At 46.1% G+C, this 18,937-nt stretch overlaps 2 protein-coding genes across 2 annotated transcripts; one reads left to right on the forward strand and one right to left on the reverse strand.

Moving 5' to 3' along the window:
* The first annotated feature begins 8,620 nt into the window (after positions 1 to 8,620).
* LOC109775725 (uncharacterized) lies at positions 8,621 to 9,505 on the forward strand. Its single transcript, XM_020334431.1, has one exon. It carries the CDS (start codon positions 8,621 to 8,623, stop codon positions 9,503 to 9,505), a length of 885 nt encoding a protein of 294 aa, XP_020190020.1.
* A 498-nt stretch (positions 9,506 to 10,003) lies between these two features.
* On the reverse strand, positions 10,004 to 14,913 carry LOC109775726 (cullin-3A). The gene is made up of 2 exons (XM_020334432.4): positions 14,506 to 14,913; positions 10,004 to 12,220 (listed from the first exon to the last, which is right to left on the reverse strand). Exons 1-2 carry the CDS (start codon positions 14,664 to 14,666, stop codon positions 10,183 to 10,185), a joined length of 2,199 nt encoding a protein of 732 aa, XP_020190021.1. The 5' UTR covers positions 14,667 to 14,913; the 3' UTR covers positions 10,004 to 10,182.
* Positions 14,914 to 18,937: the final 4,024 nt, after the last annotated feature.

Here is an 18,937-nt window from a genome sequence, read left to right on the forward strand (position 1 = left end):
CTTCGGATCAAGTCACTACCAAACCTCGTAGGACGACGAGGATGCGTGCTACTTCAGAGTAATGCGTAATCCTGTCTTGGAAATCATGTTGTTGGACAACGATGAACCTACGAGCTATGGAGAAGCGATGGTGGGCCCATATTCCGACAAATGGCTCGAAGCCATGAAATCCGAGATAAATGGATCTTTAAGAAGAAGACGGACATGGACGGTAATATTACCGTCTATGAAGCTCGACTTGTGGCAAAGAGTATTTTCACAAGTTCAAGGAGTTGACTACGATGAGATTTTCTCATCCGTAGCGATGCTTAAGTCCGTCGGAATCATGTTAGCATTAGCTGCATTTATGAAATCTGGCAGATGGATGTCAAAACAAGTTTCCTTACCAGTTTTCATAAGGAAAGGTTGTATGTGATACAATCAGAAAGGTTTTGTCGATCCTAAGGATGCTAAAAGGTATGCTAGCTCCAGCGATCCTTCCATGGACTAGAGCAAGCATCTCGGAGTCAGAATATACGCTTTGATGGAGTGATCAAAGTTTTTGGGTTTATACAAAGTTTGTTAGAAACTTGTATTTACAATAAAGTGAGTGGGAGCGCTACAACATTTCTGATAAGTATATGTGAATGACATATTGTTGATCCGAAATGATGTAAAATTTCTGGAAAGCATAAAGGGTTGTTTGAAAGGAGTTTTTCAAAGGAAGACCTGGATAAAAGCTGCTTACATATTGGGCATCAAGATCTATAGAGATAGATCAACACGCCCGATGATACTTTCAAAGAACGCACACCTTGACATGTTTTTGAAAGAGTTCAAAATAGATCAGCAAAGAAGGAGTTCTTGGCTGTGTTACAAGGTGTGAGTATTGAGTAAGACTCAAGACCTGACCACAGCAGAAGAGAGAAAAAGGACGAAAGTCGTCCCCTATGCTTTAGACGTAGGCTCTACAGTATGCTATGCTGTGTACCGCACTTGAAGTATGCCTTGCCATGAGTTGGTCAAGGGGTACAATGGTGATCCGGGAATGGATCACATGACAGCGGTCGAACTTATCCTTAGTATCTAGTGGACTAAGGAATTTTCTCGATTATGGAGGTGAAAAGGAGTTCGTCGTAAAGGGTTACGTCGATGCAAACTTTGACACTAATCCGGATGACTCTGAGTAGTAAACCGGATTCGTATAGTAGAGCAATTATTTGAAATGGCTCCAAATAGCGCGTGGTAGCATCCATAAGATGACATAGATATTCGTAAAGCACACACGGATCTGAAAGGTTCAGACCCGTTGACTAATAACCTCTCTCACAAGCATAACATGATCAAACCAGAACTCATTGAGTGTTAATCACATAGTGATGTGAACTAGATTGTTGACTCTAGTAAACTCTTTAGATGTTGGTCACATGGTGATGTGACCTGTCAGTGTTAATCACATGGTGATGTGAACTAGATTATTGACTCTAGTGCAAGTGGGAGACTGTTGGAAATATGCCCTAGAGGCAATAATAAATAAGTTATTATTATATTTCCTTGTTCATGATAATCGTTTATTATCCATGCTAGAATTGTATTGATAGGAAACTCAGATACATGTGTGGATGCATAGACAACACCAGGTCCCTAGTAAGCCTCTAATTGACTAGCTCGTTGATCAATAGATGGTCACGGTTTCCTGACCATGGACATTGGATGTCGTTGATAACGGGATCACATCATTAGGAGAATGATGTGATGGACAAGACCCAATCCTAAGCCTAGCACAAGATCGTGTAGTTCGTTTGCTCAGAGCTTTTCTAATGTCAAGTATCATTTCCTTAGACCATGAGATTGTGCAACTCCCGGATACCGTAAGAATGCTTTGGGTGTACCAAACGTCACAACGTAACTGGGTGGCTATAAAGGTGCACTACAGGTATCTCCGAAAGTGTCTGTTGGGTTGGCACGAATCGAGACTGGGATTTGTCACTCCGTGTAAACGGAGAGGTATCTCTGGGCCCACTCGGTAGGACATCATCATAATGTGCACAATGTGTCCAAGGAGTTGATCACGGGATGATGTGAGTTACGGAACGAGTAAAGAGACTTGCCGGTAACGAGATTGAACAAGGTATCGGGATACCGACGATCGAATCTCGGGCAAGTAACATACCGGTAGACAAAGGGAATTGGGTACGGGATTGATTGAATCCTCGACATCGTGGTTCATCCGATGAGATCATCGAGGAGCATGTGGGAGCCAACATGGGTATCCAGATCCCGCTGTTGGTTATTGACCGGAGAGTCGTCTCGGTCATGTCTGCATGTCTCCCGAACCCGTAGGGTCTACACACTTAAGGTTCGGTGACGCTAGGGTTATAGAGATATTAGTATGCGGTAACCCGAAAGTTGTTCGGAGTCCCGGATGAGATCCCGGATGTCACGAGGAGTTCCGGAATGGTCCGGAGGTAAAGATTTATATATGGGAAGTCTTATTTTGGTCGCCGGAAAAGTTTCGCACTTTATCGGTATTGTACCGGGAGTGCCGAAAGGGGTCCGGGGGTCCACCAAGGGGGTCCACCAGCCCCGGGGGGGCACATGGGCTGTAGGGGGTGCGCCTTGGCCTATATGGTCCAAGGGAACCAGCCCCAAGAGGCCCATGCGCCAAGAGATAAGATAAAAGGAGAGTCCTAAAGGGGGAAGGCACCTCCGAGGTGCCTTGGGGGGGAAGGACTCCTCCCTGGCCGCACCCTTCCTTGGAGGAAGGGCCAAGGCTGCGCCCCCCCCCCCTCTCCCTTGGCCCTATATATAGTGGGGGGAAGGGAGGGCAGCAAGAGCTAAGCCCTGGCGCCTCCCTCTCCCTCCCGTGACACCTCCTCCTCCCCGCTTGCGCTTGGCGAAGCCCTGCCGGGATCCCGCTACTTCCACCACCACGCCGTCGTGCTGCTGGATCTCCATCAACCTCTCCTCCCCCCTTGCTGGATCAAGAAGGAGGAGACGTCGCTGCTCCGTACGTGTGTTGAACGCGGAGGTGCCGTCCGTTCGGCGCTAGGATCATCGGTGATTTGGATCACGACGAGTACGACTCCATCAACCCCGTTCTCTTGAACGCTTCCGCTCGCGATCTACAAGGGTATGTAGATGCACTCCCCTTCCCCTCGTTGATAGATTACTCCATAGATTGATCTTGGTGATGCGTAGAAGATCGTGCGAGCCGAAGTGAAGAACTTCTTTGAAGGGGTGAAAGCAAAGAAACATTCACCTCCAGAGGAGAAGGTAGATCCGGTGAAAGCAAAGCGCACTCTGGCTGCCCTGAGAAAACCACCAAAGTCTCCGCCGAGAGGCAACTATGAGCGTGTTCTTGCAAAGACATATGCCGAAGCGGAGCGGTCGGGAAGTACTGTCAGTGATAAAAGGATGAAAGAACGACGAGCTGGGAAAAAAATTGCCCAGCTCGGCGAACAAGCGAACCAATCGTGCCCCCCGCTCAAGGTGTCAAAAGACATCGTCGCTAATGATCCGAGTATGGTGCCCGGTTATAGCAATCTTGGAGATTACCTGCCCGACGATGTACATTATGAAATCATGGAGGTGGACGAACACAAATACCATTACGGGAAGCCTCTCGTCAAAGATGTCAGATCTCTAAGCACGATGATGCGAAGACTACATGATTGGTACATGAAAACCTGCAGAGAGTCTGATGGGATGAGTACTTTGACGCTGAGAGTTAAACCGGAGCATGACCTCGTTGAAATTGAACTGCTGAATGTTCCATTTGAGGATTTCTTCCAGTTTCACAATCAAAAGGCCCTCGATAAAACAACGATCACTTGCTACTGTCTGTAAGTAGTACTACTTCTGTCATTAAGTCTCTCTATATAGGTCAGCTCTTTCATTGCATGTATTTATACTTATCCTCACTATATTATGCAGATTGAAGATCGCCGAATTGAAGAAAAGACAAATCGGTGATATTGGGTTCATTAACACAAATCTCATAGATGCATATACGGTTGAAAAACATCCCAAAGAAGCCGAGGCCAACTTGCTACAATCGTTGGTATTAAATCAAAACAAAGATATAATACTCTTTCCTTACAACTTCAAGTGAGTGTTACTGTCTTGTGCATATTCGGTTTCCCTTATTAGTCCAGGTTATGGTAATGTAATTGATGACTTATGCATGCATGCGCAGCTTCCACTATATTCTCCTAGAGATTAAGCTTGAGCCGGGACTAGTAACCGTCTTAGACTCGAGACGAAAAGATCCCCAGGACTATGCGAACATGACTCAAATGCTCGAGAAGTAAGTTAAATCGATCATTATCCACCATATCAGCAACTTTGTTCATTTCCTGATATCAAGTAATTGTTTTCTTTGTCTGGCAGGGTTTGGAGAAAATTCACCTCAAAAGCTCCGGGACTGCCGAAGAAGCTGCAATTTAATCATCCGAAAGTAAGTACTATAGTAGCATGTTCCGCGCATCTCCTAGTGATTCAAGCGCTAGTTTCATCAATACCATTTAGCATGCTTGCTTATCAGTTTGATTGACCTCTATTTCTTGTAAAGTGGTTGTGGCAGGAACCCGGGAATAATTACTGTGGATACTACGTTTGCGAGTCCATCCGCTACCATACCTGTGAGCGGGGCTACACTGAAGAACACTATGAAGTGCGTAAGCAATAATATTCACAATTTTATTTTATTACCATCATTTGTGTTGAGTTTCATTTATTCATATATATATATATATGTGTGTGTGTGTGTGTGTATTGACCCCCTTCTTCAAATTAGATGTTTCGGAAGCGGGATGAACTCCTAGCAGAAGATCGTATGCGAGGAATTCAAGAGGAATTGGCGGCATTCTTCCTTGACCACGTGATCGCTGAAAACGGAGAATACTATGTGGACCCTGTGTTCCTACAATATAATTAGGAGATTGTATTGTAAGAGATAATTATTGTATATATGTAGCCGGTAGTGTCGGATAGATATACGAGAACTTGTTGTTCGACCAATATCTCGGAGAAGGAGAGGTGGTCGATATCACTTCTCTCTGTATGCATATGTTCATGACGATCTTCTATTTCCTTCATTTGATTACTAGCTAGCGTGTCTACTCCTCTCCATACGTATATAGTACGTAGCGTCGACCAAGCACGGAGATAAGAGAGGACACTTCTCTCTATTAATTAGCTAGCTAACACAATATATGAAACACCTAAATTAACCCCCCAAAACCCCTAAACCACCCCCTTTCAAAAAAAACAAAAACCTCAGCTCTTGCCAGCTGCTGACGCGTGGATGCCTATTGGTCCCGGTTGGTGACACCAACCGGGACAAAAGGCCCTGCCTATTGGTCCTGGTTGGTGGCACCAACCGGGACCAAAGGCCCTCCTGCCTGGGCTCCCCGCACCGGCCACGTGGACGGCCTTTAGTCCCGGTTCGTGTAAGAACCGGGACTAAAGGGCTAGGGCATTAGTAACGACCCTTTAGTCCCGGTTCCAGAACCGGGACTAAAAGCCCTTATGAACCGGGGTAAAAGCCCCTTTTCCTACTAGTGAATTGACTCTATGTATATGTGGTTTGCTAAATAATACTTGAATTCAGTCACACATATTCAATGTCAATGGCAAAAGCTAACAAAGGTTTGCGTCGCGTAGTTGTAGCATTACTATGACAATCATTTGCATGGGTGGAACCAGGGTACTATTTTTGTAACAACATTTACTTTACCGCTGCGACGTACTAATTTAGGCACTTTTACATCATCTACTATTTATTGGTGTTAAATTCAAAATACCCTATTGGTTTGGGATTACAAATTTCATTAGTTTGTATTGACTTGCTCGATTATATTCATATAGCCAAAATGAAGAGAATTGAACATGTCCTGGAATAAATCTATATAACTGTTTACTATTTATATTCGGACAAAAGAAGGTCATTACATAAATAAAATGAGCCAACTAGAGCCTTCCATCAATTTTCACGTATTATCAACTTGATAATAATTTCTCTTCTAAGGTCCTTTTGAGCTACGAGATATTGCAAATAATTAATTAAATCATTGGACTGTATATAATAAAAATGTATATGATAAAATATGATTTATGTCATCAAACAAAGGTATACTTAGACATGCCAACTGTTTCTTTTTAGCAAAGGAGAAACGATCACATGATGCGCGCAACCTAAGTGGATGCACCACACGAGCTTCCAGATTAATCGGCATGACAAATCAGTTTTCATCATTAAACATCCATGAGTATCATTTCAATTGTATGCTACTAAAATATTTCAAAAATCTATCATTTCGAAGTATTTGCAAACACATTCGTGAAAATGATGGTAAAAATTGCATGCATTATAGAGACTGTGATGTCTTTGAGGACTTCAAAAGTGATGGCTAGCCCGTGCAGCATTATAGAGACTGTGATGTCTTTGAGGACTTCAGAAGTGATGGCTAGCCCGTGCACACGGGTTGATGACTAGTTATTCTTAATCGAACATCAATTGTGTCAAACAACATTTATATTCTCATGCATATCAAGCAACACTGTTGACTTTTCTTATGGTTAATCATGCTTCTACCTCTTCATCCATCAACTCTCTCCACCTCTCCAATCCAAATTTATTTGCAAAAGAAATGTACCATCAAATAAATCTTGGATATTTTATATAGGACCATCTTAAAATCGGTAATCCGCAAATCTCGAGTGTCGATTGGTGTTGTCAGGTGACCATGGGTTGTTCTAGGCCCAGTCTGCTGAAAGAATTTGTCTTTGGGTGGGATACCCATTGCAATCTAAAACAGAATTATGGACTTTGAGATTTTAGTGAAACGAAAATAAAATTCGAGGCTTCACGTGGGTAAATCAGCCTAAAATTTACTCCCTCTGTCCCATACTATAAGAGCAGAAGGGACTGCCGTGTTGCGCAATTCCCCATGATATATCTGGGTGTTCCTCTGTCCATCCGTAAGCCTGCAACCTCTGCTCTACTCCCGCTCATCGACAAGCTAGCCCGCAAGCTATCAACCTTGAGGGGATCTATGCTCTCATGCGGAGAGAGACTGGCCTTCGTGCGGCACGTCTTATGCACGATGCCGATGCACATTCTTATGGCGATTGCTTTCAACAAAACCACCCTCCGTCAAGTTAACAAGATCATCTGCAGCTTCCTCTGGGCCAGCCGCAAAGACGTCTGTGGCGGCCAATGTATGGTCAATTGGGCACGGGTCCGCCGTCCTCTTTCCCTTGGGGGACTCGGGGTGCGTGATCTACATCGCGCTGGGATTGCGTTGCGAGTGTGATGGCTCTGGTTACAGCACACGGACTCGCGGAGACCCTGGGCTCTTCTGATCCGGATGCCAACACCATGTTCCGTGCTTCCACAACCTTGATGGTTTCCGATGGACTCAACTGCCGATTCTGGCCTAGTCACTGGATTAATGGCAGCTCGGTGGCCGAGATTGCCCCACTCATCTATGCCCAAGTCCCCCGCAGACACCGGAAGGATCGCACCATACACGACGGCCTCCACCACCGCTCCTGGGTACAGGACATCCAAGGAGCGCTCGGGCCCATGGCGATGCTGCAATACATCAGCCTATGGTGAACTGTGCGCCAAGTTCACTTCTCTGAAACCCCGGATCAGCTCACTTGGCGTTGGACTTCTTCCGACGTGTATACCGCCAAATCATGCTATGTGCAGCTCTTCGTAGGCGCCATCCCTGATCCCAATTGGCGGCTAGTCTGGAAAACCTGGCGCCTCCCCGGATCAAGTTCTTCCTCTGGCTCGCCCTTCTCGATCGATGTTGGACAACTGCTAGACTGGCGAGACATGGGCGGCTGCACGAGGATACGTGTGTGCTCTGCGACCAATTTGAGGAGTCCATGCAGCATCTCCTCGCCGACTGCCCTTTCTCCAGGCAGGTTTGATTCGATACCCTCTCATGGTGCAGACTACCCCTCCCGCCCCCGACCAGGGCACGTCGTTCGCCGAATGGTGGGCGCGCTCGAGCATGATCACACCACCCTCTATGCGCAAAGGGCTGAATGCCATTATCTCCCTGACGGCTCGGGAGATCTGGAAGCACCGAAACAGCGTCATCTTCAACGATATTCGCCCCTCTGCCCAGCAGCTTTTCGACCAAATCCGGGACGAGGCACGGATGTGGGCCAGGGCAGGGGCAACCGGAGTTGCCAACATCATCGACACCGGTTAATTAGACGAGCTAGGGTTTATGCAGCCCCTTCCCTCTGCTGCTTAGGTGTTCTCTCTCTTGCCGCATTGCGTGTACGTCTCTCAGTGTAAAAAAATGAATGGTACACAAGATTTGCCTATTCGACAAAAAGTAAACAGTGTTTGGTCCGCTGCGTGCGGCTGGCGGAGAGGAGGCGCCCGATCCCATCGTACACGAGCCTGCCACGCGAGGCAACTTTGGGCCCACGCGCTGGCGGCAAGGCCTGCCTTCGCAAGCCGTAGCCTGGGCCGCGCGAACAAAGAAAGTCCGACGGCACCGGTGCGACCGATCGAGTGCATCATGGGTAATCATCACACCCCGTAAAACTAGGGATCTTACTGTTACATATTTGGTTGGGATTCCCCCGGTATCCCGGGCGAGTTCTTCACATGCGTCAGCCCTTCTTCTCTCTCGACGACCAGCGTATCGAGGAGTGCGATGATGGGGACGGGCTGCCCTGGCCCGACGACGTCGTCGACGAGGCCCTCATCTCCTCCCTGCCCGTCCTGGACGACGCCTTCCTAGAGGCCCTCGGAGTCGACTGCTCGCCGCCGGCGCCCATGGACGTGGAAGTCGACCTGCGGGTCACCCATTGCCCGGCCGCCTGCCCCAAGACCAACTCCGGCGGTGCGTTCCCGCGCTGGGACGTGCCCACGAAACCGCGCCGCCAGCCGGCCGCCGCGCGCAAGCGGCCCTGGTCCCACCCGTCCATGTCTTTCGGAGTCCCGGCCGTCCACGAGGCGCCGGCCGCCCATGGCGGACACGGTGTCAGCGCCGACAACGCCGGGGTGTTCAGTTACGGCAGCGGCATCAAACCTGGCAAGTTGATTTACGGCGGCAGCGACATCAAACCCAGCAAGTTGAGTTTGAGTTACAGCAGCGACGGCAACGGCGGCGACTTGGGTGGCGGCCGCCGGCGGTCGGCGGGGCGGAAGCGAGAGCAGGCGCCGGAGGGCCAGGAATGCGGGCACTGCCACACGACGGAGACGCCGCAGTGGCGGAACGGGCCGGGCGGGCCGGCCACGCTGTGCAACGCGTGCGGCATCCGGTTCAGGATGGGCAGGGACAAGCTGGTGCCGGAGTACCGGCCGTCGACGAGCCCCTTCTTCCGCAGCGGCGAGCACTCCAACCGCAACAGCAAGGTGCAGAAGCTCAGGGAGAAGAAGGTGAAGGCACTCAAGCTCTACGGCGATGGCGGCGGCTCCGGTGCGCCTGGCGGCGCCATGACGCCGGCGAAGGTCGCCGGCAATGTAGATACTGGTTCAGTTCTTTAGGGTGCCCGTCAGGTCTCTTTGGGGATATTTTTTAGCATGTTTAAATCAATTTGTTAAAATCAATAGGTCGAAGAGAATGGGTCACCTTGTTCATGTAAATATTTGTAGGTGATGTTAGACCAAAGGATTAGCCCATGAATGAATTACTCGTCATTTTAGCAACTTCAATTTGGTTTATTAGCTCGATTGGGCATGAAATTGTTTATAAATCGAGTTGCAATGGGAATACCTCTCTCAAATTAGATTTCGAAAGACATCATTTACCTAAAAGTTATCACCTTCAATATGCAAAAGCAATATATGTTAAGCTACCTTAACAACCCAAGCAAGATAAGCACGTCCTAAACTGAACCACTCATCTAAGACCCTGCAATCTATCTCAAACACTACACAGAAAAAGGCAACCGGAAGCATCAGGCAACAACTGTGGCTACAACCAAACCACAAGCAAGCATCAAACCACAGAGCAACCAGCAGCAACAACCCAAGCATAAACACTGAGATATAAGATGGTTCTATATTATGTACCAAAGATGGCAGACCGGAAGTTTCCAAGCCACCACGACTCTGCAGCAGAACTACAGCCAAGATCCAAGTCAACGGTACCGACACGACATGTTTCTTGTTCATTCATGGACACTGGACGTCTAATGTTTCGACAGCAAAAGAAAATCTAATTACGCGAGATAGCGGTAGAGCTTCCTATCTACCTTGTCCCTCTCCAGGAACTCGCGCTCGATCAGGGACTCGATCCTCTTCTTGATCACCACCGGGTTGGGCAGGAAGCGCGCCTGGAGCTGCTTCGTCACCTCCGTCACTATGCTGTTGTGGTCCAGGACCCTCCTGGACTTCATGATCCTCACGATGGCTGCCTCGATCTGGGGCTTCCGGTCCTCCTCGACCCTGTGGCGGGTCTCCTGCTTCTCCGGCTCAGACTCCTTCTGTGCAACCACCGTGCCAATCTTCACCTTCACCAACTTGCTGCTGAACTTGTCATTGAAGTGGAAAGCGTCGCTGTCGGATATGTCCTTGCTCATGGGCTCCTTCCGCAGCACGTTCTTGCCCTTCACACAGGCAAGAGACTGGAGGCAGCGCTTCAGATCAACAGGTGGTATGGCTGTGTTCTGCTCAATTTCCTTGTAGGTCAAAGTATCTGTTGAGTTGAACAGCATCAGGACACACATCTGGTAAGTTGAGACATTCAGCTCATGCTTGCGGTCTCCAAATGTTGCCTTGATATCTGCATTCCCCATATTTGTCTGCCATGTCAATCTCCTGCCATTGTGCGTGCCCAGGTAATGTGCACGGAACAGCTCAGAAACACCAAGGATCTCAGGTGGAAGATTGCAGGTAGCGCATGGCTGTGTTGGCCAAGATCCAGTGGTGAGAATCTGGACAGATATTGTTGGGCCATCACTGTCACCAGAGAGATTGGCATAGAAACTTTGCATCGTATCCTGAGACGTCTTCAAATCAGTGAACATGCTTTCCAACTTTGACGTGAACTGGTAGCCACATTCTGTCTTGAGCTTCACAAGCATGTTCCTCTCAGCTTCATCAGAACTAGTTTTCCCAGATAGAAGGCGTTTTGCCAAGTGCTGCTTGTAATACTTCTCAAAAACATCTTTCTCCTGCAAGTACCTGAACAGCATCATAACCTTGTCCAGAACTGTCTCAATATCCTCTTCATTGGCAGCACCTTTCACACCTTTCCGAAGCTTGTCATCAACATACAATGATATGAACTCAGGGGAGCGGTTGTTTAAGTTGATGAAATGCTCAAATGAGGCATTCAAAGCATTCTGGAAAGTCTTGTCATTGCTGAATGAAACACTGACAATCTCATCATACTTGTCCTTCTCATTTAGAAGACGCTGGACGAAATCAACAGGGTCCCTTAATCTCTCTGGGTCAGTCACCAAAATCTTTCCAGTCTCCTTGACATGAGAAGCCATGAGAGATCTAATGGTTGAATGCCCATCAGGGACACGTTTAAACAAGTCATACATCCTGGTCAGGTCTTCATGCTTGTCATTAATGAGCATATTCACAAGACCAGAATTCTCCATAAGAAACAACCTCTGCATGTGAATCGAGAGCATCTCTTTGTCCACAACATTAGCTATCTTGTCTGCAGTTTTGGCGTCCATATACAGCGAAACACGTTCAGATTCCTCAGCAAGCCGCTTCTCGGCATTCTTCAGGTACTCACCACAGTCGCAACGCTCGATGCACTGCTGCGACTCACCACTATAGAAACTTGCAGACACCTCAAGGAATGGCCTCTCAAAGTCATCCTGGTAGACAGACGACCCCAGTTCCATCAGCATCTTGGTTGTGTTCCTCATCAAACCTCTGTTTATCATCTCACCCATCCTCTCTCTATGAATGAGTTCCAGAAGTGTGTCGACCAACCTCCCATGAATTTTGGGGGAGCGGACAACAATATCTCTCCACAGTTCTAGACCATGTTCAAAGACAGGTGTCTTTTTGCTAGATGGAATAAATGTTCTATCCATATACATCAGAATATCTCTGATCATCTGTAATGCCTTGATATGATCAGCCCACCTTCTCTGTAGCTCCTCCAAGAACAAACCACCTTGGGCAGCCTCTACTAATTTGCCCATTTCTCTAAGGTGTCCTTTCAAGTTCTCTGCCAATTTATCGTAGAGCCTCCCACCATGCTTGTGAAGAACCATGTTATATGCGGTCCTGGCCAACACAAAAGGGAGTATTACATCATGAAACTTAAATAACAATATCTGCACAAACCAATAGCAACATGACAGAACAGTAATATATGGCCTAAAAATAATATTCAGATAATAAAGCAAGTCATTCCTCAGCATACCTCAAAACAGCACAGCCACCACACATAAGCTCTAAAACACAAACACAGACTAGTCTGCACTATACTTATGGCATCTCTAGTCAATAAGCACACTAAGAAATCCCAAACCAACTCCCAAAATAAAGGCAGGAAAACACACATGCCAGCCACAATTTCTAAAACATTATATAAAGACAATTTTACAGAAAAAAAAATCATACAGTTTGTTTGTAGAAAAGTGTGAAAAGTATTTTTTTGAAATAATCTTCAGTGAACTAAATAAAAGCAAACAAGTCCTATATATGATTTAAATTCTGAGCTATCCAGTCTTAAAAAAAAGCATCAAACAGGTCATTTATACTCTGCAATCTCATATCTCTATCTATTCCATCTTAGTTAAAGCAGACCTTGCCAATGTACAAAGGAAAAATAATGATTCTTTCATAACATAAGCAAAGCCATATGTACAGGGATGACAAAGCTAATGTAAAAAAACTTGGGGTTTACTACCACTATCCAAAAAAGCTGGGCTTTCCTGAGAATAACTAAACAACCAGGATTTCCTAAATTCAAAAGGACCACATACGCATGACTGCTATTATGGGCTAAATTCTTTCTTGTATTTCAACCATTAAACAATACATTAGCTAACTACAACATTATTACGCGGGCTAGCATGGTCACTTCAGCACCTACCTTAATTAATTCTATTGTCAAATACAGCGGTTCAAGTGCATCCAACATACCTTTTCCAGTAGATATAGCCATTACTGCTTGCAAAAATTACACCATATGTCATTATGGCAATAGTGTTTGTTAACGCCAGACAAGATCTTGGTTTCAAGATGAGAACGAAGTACTAAAACAATGTGAACAGCATTGGTACAGGTGTCTACTAGTACCCTTTTGTAACACCAATGTTTCCATGCTAGTTGTGGATGAGTTTACAGCTATTGAGTCGAAAGGTTACAGTGGCAAGTAGCACTGGTATTAAATCCTTTATAACAACACAAGGACTTTGCTCATGGAAATCATACATTAACAATCAAATTAAGTCATGTCAACCTTCAAAATACTTTTTCTCAAAGAGATCTGGAACAAAAATTAATAAGGGGCTTCCCGAAGATGAAGCGACATCAGAACCTAGAAACAAAATACTGCCACGGTAACACAGGGCAAAGTAAAGATATGGCATTTTTTTAAGATATAAAACCCATATGCACATTCTAGACAATGTATCCTAACAGCTTTCATGCCCACCCCCTCACCCCAGTTTCCAAGTAATTATCTAAAAAAAATCTCAAACGACTAAGATGACCTATTATAAACAAGTAAATTCCAATTACTTTCATCATACATAACATTTGGATACATTATGACACAGACACACTATCATAATGATTTAAGCAGAAAACTTTTTTGGTAACATTGTCTAGAATACATTGTTTATAATATGTCATATCTTTACTTTGTGGACACAAAAAATAATTATAGCATAACAGCAAAAATATTATGCTTCACACAGCCTTGCGGACACACTGGCAGGTCAAAACACGCACAAACTAATTTTCACCATAACTATGTGCTATATCCAGCGCTCCAAAACTACACCAGGGCAAGACATACCAATTTCCGACTACAGCGTGCTAAAACCCATGCAACTAATTTCTACCAAAAGTAAGCAAACTACGTCCAGACTCCAAAAATACAATCAGAGCAACACATCCCAATATCCGAACAACAAATATAAACTTAAGCAAGTCACAGCCGCGCCAGCACGGGAAAACCCCATGCAACTCAGTTTCTACTAGGATTAAGCGCGCCCTTTCAAGCCTCGGCACATCCCGATTTCTTGACAAGAAACCACAAACTCGCATACATATAGGATAACCTAATAGACACCCCGGGCCAACCAAAATCTTGGGAATTTACTGCGTATCCCCGCATCCAATCTACGGTCATACAGCAAAACCTAAGAAAAACAGGAGACACGATCGACACACTATCCAGCGACGAATCCGACCCGAATCTAGCGACGAATCCCGATCGGCGGAATCCAACACATGTACCGTCGGTCGCCGCGCCTCCCCGACCACACGTGCACCACCAAAATCAACAGCGGAAAAAAAAAGAGGGGGGCAGGGCGGGGCAGATCGGGGTGGTCAACCTGTAGAGCTCCTCGAAGGAGAGGCCGCTGGCGTTGTGGTTGTAAATCTCGCGGATGGCGTCATCGAGCTTCTTCCACGACTTGTCGAAGAACTTGGGGTCGACCTCGACCCGGTGCTTGAAGGGCTCGATCTTGGGGATGCGCTTCCGCTGGGGATTCATCTCCGCCGCCGCCCGTGCGCCCGCGCCGCGGCTATCCGCCCTCCCTGCTGCCTAGGGTTCCGGCGAGGAGGGGAGGGGATGGGAGGTGAGGACGAGACGATGGGCCTCGGCTCGGCGGTATAGGTATTTTGTTTCGCACGCGTGCGTGTGCGCTTATATTTTTCCTTATAAGCTCGGGTTCTTTTGGGTTTTCGCCTCGGTGGATATCCCACATCCGGGCCGGGGCCGCCCCTATTTCTGGCGCTTCGGGTCACGCCGTCTCGGGTTCGTTTTCCTTTGGACCCACGTTCGTATTCCGATTGTTCACGTTTTATATTCAAACTTCACGAAACATCAACACGCCACATTGTTTTTCTTTTCACCGAGAACGGACCTAAGAGCAACTTTTTTTTTGCGGGATAAACTTCCTATCTATTCATCTTCAATCATGGTAGTACAACGAACACTAGAAATAATAAAAATTACATCCAGATCCGTAGACCACCTAGCGACGACTACAAGCACTGAAGCGAGCCGAAGGCGCGCCGCTGTCATCGCCTCTCCCTCGCCGGAGCAGGGCAAACTTTGTTGTAGTAGACAGTCGGGAAGTCGTCCTGCTAAGGCCCCGTAGAACCAACGCACCAGAACAACAACCGCCGCCGATGAAGAGTGTAGATAAGAAGGATCCAACCTGAAAACACACAAACAAAAACGAACGACGAACAGATCCGAGCAAATCCACCATAGACACACCTCCACGTGCCCACCGACGATGCTAGACGCGTCACCGAAACGGGGACTAGGCGGGGAGACCTTTATTCCATCTTCAGAGAGTCGCCGCCGTCTCACCTTCCTGAGTAGGACACAAACCATAACAAATCTTGAAAAAGGATCTAAAAACGGAGCCCTCCCACTGGCAAGGGCCGGGATCCACTCCGTCCCCACGGCCCCAAGGCCACGGTAGACGGGGCGGACCGACGCCTGCGGGAGGCAGAGAAACCCTAGTTTTTTCAATAGGCGACGGCTGGGTAAGCGTCTCGCAACGTGCAAACCTAAAAGCAACTCCAACCAGAGGATTCAAGCCGACGACGATTTTGTCCGCTTTTTATCTGTTTGGGTCGGCCCAGCGAACACTCATGTCCGCTTCCGCGTTTAGACCGACGCTTGCGCCTAACGCTGGCCCGACCCATTTTTTAGGCTGCGCGAAAAACAAAATAACGCAAACATTTTAAAAATAAAAACATTAATTAAACATTACTGCCGGCCACAAAATCCGGCAAGAGTCACGAGTCCACTTTTACATTAAGTAACGTCCATACGTACGGACTATAAGCGATAGATTCGTGCGATTCATCTATGGTAGCTCGGGCTGCTGTTGCTAAGTGTTGATTTCTCATGAAACGGAGCCAGCCATGCGTGGATATTCTTAAAAATTAGAGCAATCACCGAACATATTCAGGACTCTTTCCCCTAATTGTTGTATGCATGCATGTAGGACAAAATTGCTGATGTCAGCAGATATTTCATCAAATTTGAAAATTTAAAATATTTTGTATCTCAACCCGTCGCTTTGATTGAAAAACTGTTTTCACATAAAAGATTTGTAACAACGAGATCTTCGAAACTAGATCCCATGTTGATATGTTTCGACAACTTTTTTTTGATAAAAAGTTATCACGTGTTCTACACAAATTATCATGCATGTGGTGTATAAGTTATCATGTTGTTTACATAGAAATTATCGGGGCAAAAAAAAAAGTTTCTCCAACCTTCTCTTCACAAGCACATGCGTGTATGTATTAGATAGAGCGACTAACATCCGGACGGCAAGAAATTAGCAACAGATCCACACGATCGAACCCCAACTTGCTCACGCGACCTGCGAACACTAGCAATATACCAGAACGACCTCACCAATCACGCATGCAGTGCAAACTCACTCGTGTGCATATGTAAACTCCCTCTTATTGGATAATAGTTGCATGCAGAAAAAACAAAAAAACTGATGTCATCAAACATTCCATTAAAAAAAGATTCAAAACGTTTTGTAGCTTAAACCGTCGCTTCGATTGAAAAACTGTTTTCATATAAAAGATTCTTCACGACGAGACCTTTGAAATTAGATCCCACGTTGGTATGTTTCCGCGACTTTTTTTTCGGGTCAAAAGTTACCAGACACAGACTAAGTTATCATGTTTATGATACATAAGTTACCATCTTATTTACAAAGAAATTACCGGGGCATAAAAAATGGTCCTCCAATTCTCCCATATGCAAATGAACTAGAAGACCGGAAAGTTGATGTCATCCTTGATTCCCCCTTATTTTGAAACTTCAAAATGTTTTGTAGCTCAAACCTTTGGTCCGATAAAAAAATCTTTTTCACATAAAAAACATGCCGCGAAGAGGGCATCAAGACTAGATTCTATGTTGATATGTTCCCACGACTTTTATTTCAGATCAAAACTTACCACTTCTGGGCTAAGTAATTTATCACGCATGTGCTACATTTGCTACCATGTTATTTACACAAATATTGCTAGGCATAAACCTTCTAACCTTCTAATCAGCTCGGGTTAAAGTTACTGCGGTGATTGTGCATGTGTTATCACGTATCCGATGCGTATAGTACCAAAAAATTTACACGAAAGTTGTCGGGGCATGTTTTTAAACAACTCCCTCGCCAAAGTTATCAGGACCGAGGCACATAAGTTATCAGGTATGAGATGTGTGAGATACCACGCTATTCACACAAAAGGTTACCGAGGGGATATTTCATCAACCCCTCCCCCCATGCCAAAGTTATCAGACCGAGGTACACAAGTTATCAGGTCTGCGATATGTGAGTTACCATGCTATTCACATAAAAGTTTACGATGGGATATTTCATCAACCCCCCCCCCCCCACACACACACCCCATGCCAAAGTAATCAGCACCGGGGTACAATCAGGTCTGCGATATGTGAGATACCATGCTATTCACATAAAAGTTAACGGTGGTACACTACTAGGGAAAACCTTATACACATAATCTTAGCAGCAGCGCGGCACAAAAAGAGGCGCTGCTGCTAATTAGTAGCAGCGCGGTTAGGGAAAGCGCGCTACTGACGTAAATTTAGCAATAGCGCGTGATGTTTAAACCGCGCCGCTACAAAAATCCACCGACAGTACACAACGACCTAAGTTTACCAGCAGCGCGGCGTCAATAAGCGCGCTACTGCTAATGGCATAGTAGTAGCGCGCTTTTTAGTCACGTCACTGCTGGTAATTTTGAAATTTTCCACACGGTTGGCCCGTTTAGCAGTAGCGCGTGATAGTAAAGCACCCACCACCTTTTTCCACCTCCCCCCTCCCCATCTCCTCTCCTCCCTTTCCCCTACCTCCCACATCCTCCCTCTCTCACTCTTCTTCTTCCTCAGTACTTGTCCCCCCATTACTCTCCCTCTTCTACCTACCTTTCTCTCTCTTCATTACTCCTAACTAACTACACCACCTCCATTAATGCATCTTCTTTCTTTTTTTCCTTCCCCCTCCACTAGTTGAAGTTGTCTCCTCCCAAATTAGCTAGCTAGGTAGATGTAGCATTTAGTTAAGTGACCTATTTGCCCCCTAACTAGATCTTTCTTTGTCAAGAAGAGCTTTGTGCACTTTTGATCTCCCTACATCATCATCCCACACCGTGTGCTCGATCTCGAGATAGAGGTGATTAAAATTTCATGCTTTTGCAAAATGGAAATATGTGTATGTGTGTGTAATATGATAATTGGGAAATATGATGGAAATTGTATGTGTGGCATGAGTTGACGCCAAATTGTGCTTTTGAGTTGCCTATGTTTTGCTGAAATGTCGATTTATTTCCGTTTCGGCGAATTCCGGGCAAACTTTAGATCTATATATGTCCTATTTTTAGGGAAGGTCATGCCGAATTTTTGTATGACTTTGATGCATGCACGCATTTTTATAATCAATTTGTTTATTACTACTGTGCAGGTGTTCATGATGGTCAGTGGAACGATGGTGGACAGGTGGTTGCGATCGGCGGTGCAGGACATGAAAGAAAATAACCTGACAGAGGTTTTATGTCTGTGTCGAAGATGCAAAGGAATAGTTTGGCTCGACCCCTATGACGAAGGTCGTGTCGAAGTGCACCTGCTCATGACTGGTTTCATGGATGGCTATACTCGGTGGATAATTGAAGATGAGGATGATGATGTTGAGGACGCCGACGGGGCAGCCAATGACGACACTGGGCAAGACGAAGGGATGATCGATAATGGCGGCGGGGAAGAGG

Source organism: Aegilops tauschii, chromosome 2 (genome assembly GCF_002575655.3).
Source record: "Aegilops tauschii subsp. strangulata cultivar AL8/78 chromosome 2, Aet v6.0, whole genome shotgun sequence".
NCBI lineage: Eukaryota > Viridiplantae > Streptophyta > Magnoliopsida > Poales > Poaceae > Aegilops > Aegilops tauschii.

Bases quoted from the DNA above. Each gene is read 5' to 3' on its own strand.
- LOC109775725 (XM_020334431.1), top strand. From the start codon at position 8,621: ATGCGTCAGCCCTTCTTCTCTCTCGACGACCAGCGTATCGAGGAGTGC.
- LOC109775726 (XM_020334432.4), bottom strand. From the start codon at position 14,666: ATGAATCCCCAGCGGAAGCGCATCCCCAAGATCGAGCCCTTCAAGCAC. The intron at 12,221-14,505 runs GTTGACCACCCC...TGTGTTGGCCAG, and splicing joins TCCTTCGAGGAGCTCTACAG to GACCGCATATAACATGGTTC.